The sequence below is a fragment of the Lynx rufus genome, unplaced genomic scaffold, assembly GCF_022079265.1.
Source record: "Lynx rufus isolate CCGP_SWC_20201006 ecotype Redwood Valley unplaced genomic scaffold, mLynRuf1.p SCAF_9, whole genome shotgun sequence".
Lineage (NCBI taxonomy): Eukaryota > Metazoa > Chordata > Mammalia > Carnivora > Felidae > Lynx > Lynx rufus.
The window spans coordinates 69,959,943-69,963,701 of NW_025814897.1; the positions used below are offsets into that span (position 1 = coordinate 69,959,943).

The window sequence follows — 3,759 nt, forward strand, 5'->3', positions numbered from 1 at the left end:
TAGACAAATGTTTTCTCAAGTTTCAGACTACTTTTTTGCCTTTCCTTGCAAGGCATTTAATTTCCTGAAATGAAGAGAGCAATAGTATCTAGCTAGTAAGGATTCCAGGACCTAGTATTTTGGTAATATTAAAAAAATGATGTCCAAAATATGGGACTGTAAGACACATAATTAAAAAAACATTTTGCATTATTCTTCCTACTCATGACCAATTTAAACACTTTGGTATTAGTCATAACCCCAGAAAGTGTTCTTAAAATTTTTTTAATGTTTATTTATTTATTTTGAGAGAAAGAGACAGATAGCATGAGCAGAGGAGAGACAGAGAGAGACACACAAATCCAAAGCAGGCTCCAGGCTGTAAGCTGTCAGCACAGAGCCCAACGCGGAGCTTGAACCCACGAACTGTGAGATCATGACCTGAGCCATGGTCGGACACTTAACTGACTGAGCTTTCAGGTGCCCTGAAAACGTTCTTATAACAAATGAGAACTCTTTAACTTCATTTATTTAAAATTATGATCATTAAATTTTTATTTTGCAGTGTACGATGGGAGAGAGGTTACAAAGTGCAATTTTATTCTTTTATAAATTATGCAATAACATACTTTAAAAAGAATAAACAACAGAAATGGAATAATTAAAAGAGGCCTTACATGAATAAAAGTAGAATCAAAACGATCAATTAGAATTTCAGCTATCGTGGCTAGCCATGGATTAGACGTAAATATTGGCATTTGGTGATCTTCAAAGCTTGAGAATGTTAGCAGCATGTAATTTTGTTGCCCTATCCTGTGTATAGCAGTGCTCTGCTCTGTCTTCACTGGGATTTAGCTTTGATTAACACATCCACATCAGCTTTGTCTGCTTCTCCAAGACTTTTTTGATGGTTCTCAGCCGGGACATTGTCTTCCTTTTTTCGGGGCCTCTGGGAACCACCATCTCTGTGAGCTATTGGAGCTCCGAGGGCGACAAAGTTGTGTACATCCTGTAGTTTCCTCCGCAGCCATTCTACCCTCTCCACGGAGCTCAGATGCTTGCCCAGGTTATGCATAAACTGTATTTCACTCACAGACCTCTTCCTGGAGAGAACAGCAATGGGAAGGACCACTCCATTAGCTCCCCCCTTCCCAATCATAAAGCCAACGTTAAAAATCCAGCTCCCATGCCCTCACCATGCAGAACAGCTTACGATACTTACTTAACAGGTTTCCCATCCGATTTTGCAAGAAAGCAAATTGCAAACATGACAACCATGACCTTAACCATGTCTTTCGCAGACATCATCTTCACTAAAAGGAAAAGGAAAATGGAAGGGTTTAAAAATATTTTTAATGTGTCAAACTGTACAATCAAATTTGTAGTAGTTGCCTTTACAGCCATACAACTGCACAAAGTGTTACAGAAATCCCAAGTAATTGAATTGGTTTTCATGAAAGACTTTGACAATCAGTCTCTTTTATTTTATAGATACGTTAGTATATATTGTATACACACAAAATTTGACTCTGAAATTAGTCAGATTAGTTCTCCTTTCTTAAGTATCTTTTAAGAGTTTTGTACAATTTTTAATATATGAATTTAAGCCACATGAGAACTGAAAAGGCTTACTTTTTAGAATTTCCTCCCACGTTTTATGTTGCTTATGATTAAGTGCTTATAATTTGCTTGAAAATGGCTAATTCTCTTAATTAGGTAACTTGCTAACACTATTTACTAAGCAAGTTTCTTTTCTCATAAGTCAACTTCATTTCAGGCACTACAATAATAGTCATAAATATCAAACGAATAGGCTCTGATTTAGAGATTTTTAATGAATTAATGCACACTTCTATCATTAAAAAGAATGTGCCAAAGTATTTTAAAATTATCTAATCCATCATCTAATCATTAATTCATTGTTTTTGGAGTTAGAGCCTTGGCTCCATATGGAATGCTTGTCTATCTTATTTGACTTATTTTATTAACAATCTTGTTTGAGTATAATTTTTAGCACTTTCCTCTTTTGCCCATAAAGCTTTTCATCTCAGAATAGAACAGTCTTACCTTAATCTGCATTTCAATAATTGCAAAGCCTATTATTACAGAAGTGCTTTTTCTTAACGCTTAATGTTCTCCATTTTAACATACACAGAATGGCTATGTGCTCATATTTTTAAAGGGAAACGGCATCATTTAGAAGTAGCATAAGAAAAATTATAATCCACATTTATTTTTATTCTGCAATATAAGACTACTGATGGAGCAACAAATGAATATTCTTCAGTGTTGGTTTATGTTAGAAACAGGCACTGTAGCTACAGCATTGGGATTTGGTCCTAGCTTTGTCACATCCACCTAGTGACTTAAGACGTCTCTCCTTGGCTTCCTTGTTCTTTTATTATTATTATTATTTTAAGTTTATTTGTTTATTTTGAGAGAAAGAAAGAGAGAGCAGGAAGGACAGAGAGAGGAAGGGAGAGAGAGAATCTTAAGCTCTGCACTGTCAGTGCAGAGCCCAACACGGGGCTCAATCTCACAAACTGAGATCATGACCTAAGCCAAAATCAAGAGTCAGATGCTTAACGGACTGAGCCACCCAGGTGCCCCAGCTTCCTTATTCTTAATAGAGAGAAGAGCTTCTTACAAGAATGTCATGAAAAAGCTTAAAAAAGACAGTTGTAAAACACCCTTAAAATTCACATACAGTTTTCAGAATAGCAATTTTGAAAAGGCTTTATGTAAACGGAATAAATATCCAGGAGTAAAACTGAATTTCTCCAACTGTAACACAGATTGAGCTCTCCACGAGTCATAAAACAAACCATCTAGATAAGGATATTCTGCATTAAAATGAATTTTAACACAACACAAATTTGTATCGGCTATTTAAATCAGAATTACTCATTCCTCACTAGGCTGTTTTATTTCAAAATTTCAGTAAGATAACCATTAGAGCATATCATGCCAAATTTTAATTATTTTCTGTGTAATTTCAGATGAGTTTAGAAAAACAAAGCATCTCAAAAGACTTTAATCACAAAAATGTATGATTCAAGAGCATTTTAGCAGCATAAATTTCTTTTATATTAACCATAATTCAAACTCTCCCTTAATAATTTACCTTGAACAAGCAGCATATTTGCAGAAAATAGCACACATCACATAATTACTTCATAATGACAAAAAACCTCAAATGAAATTTAAAAGAAAATATAAATATTACTTACCACACAAGGTTGTGACAAGATCTTTCAGGTGTCTTGACAGCTGATACTTTCTCAAAGTTGAGTGAACTGGTGAAAGCTGATGAATTAGACTGTAGAGACCCTCAAGTGTGACTTTTATATATAGGTCTTCCACTCACCAAAAGAAGCTTTTTTGTTGTCACAGATAATGTCACTCCCCATTCTCTGGATAGTAACGATAGGTTCAAAGCCACACACACACCCCCATTGGGCGGTGCCCATTCCTCTTAAATTTTAAATAATTGGATATTAAAAGGAAAACAGTGTGGGGCTGGGAAAAGGGTTTATGGAAAGATTTCTAACAAATATTGAAGTGTAATTGTGATGGGATTAATGAATTTATAAGAAAGACTGATTTCAAAGGTTTATGGTAGAGCTATTATTTGAAAGTAAAATCTGAAAATAAGTGTATTTGTTATAATATATAGTGTTATATATAACAATATATATAGTGTTATAACACTATTGGTATAATTATTGTGAGGGTTGTAAAGAATCACATTATATTATTCTTACTTTGGAATCTATTTTC

The 3,759-nt window shown here is 34.4% G+C and overlaps 1 protein-coding gene across 2 annotated transcripts; it reads right to left on the minus strand.

The window, feature by feature from the left end:
• Nucleotides 1–509: 509 nt before the first annotated feature.
• Nucleotides 510–3,422, minus strand: PTH (parathyroid hormone). 2 transcript variants are annotated; one of them, XM_047070260.1, is made up of 3 exons: nucleotides 3,210–3,254; nucleotides 1,202–1,292; nucleotides 510–1,082 (listed from the first exon to the last, which is right to left on the minus strand). In XM_047070260.1, the coding sequence occupies exons 2-3, from the start codon at nucleotides 1,285–1,287 to the stop codon at nucleotides 821–823; spliced, it is 348 nt and encodes a 115-aa protein (XP_046926216.1). In that variant the 5' UTR covers nucleotides 1,288–1,292; nucleotides 3,210–3,254; the 3' UTR covers nucleotides 510–820. The 2 variants fall into 2 exon arrangements, with proteins under 2 accessions (XP_046926216.1, XP_046926217.1); XM_047070261.1 differs by lacking the exon at nucleotides 3,210–3,254 and adding an exon at nucleotides 3,347–3,422 and having other exon boundaries at nucleotides 821–1,082.
• Nucleotides 3,423–3,759: the final 337 nt, after the last annotated feature.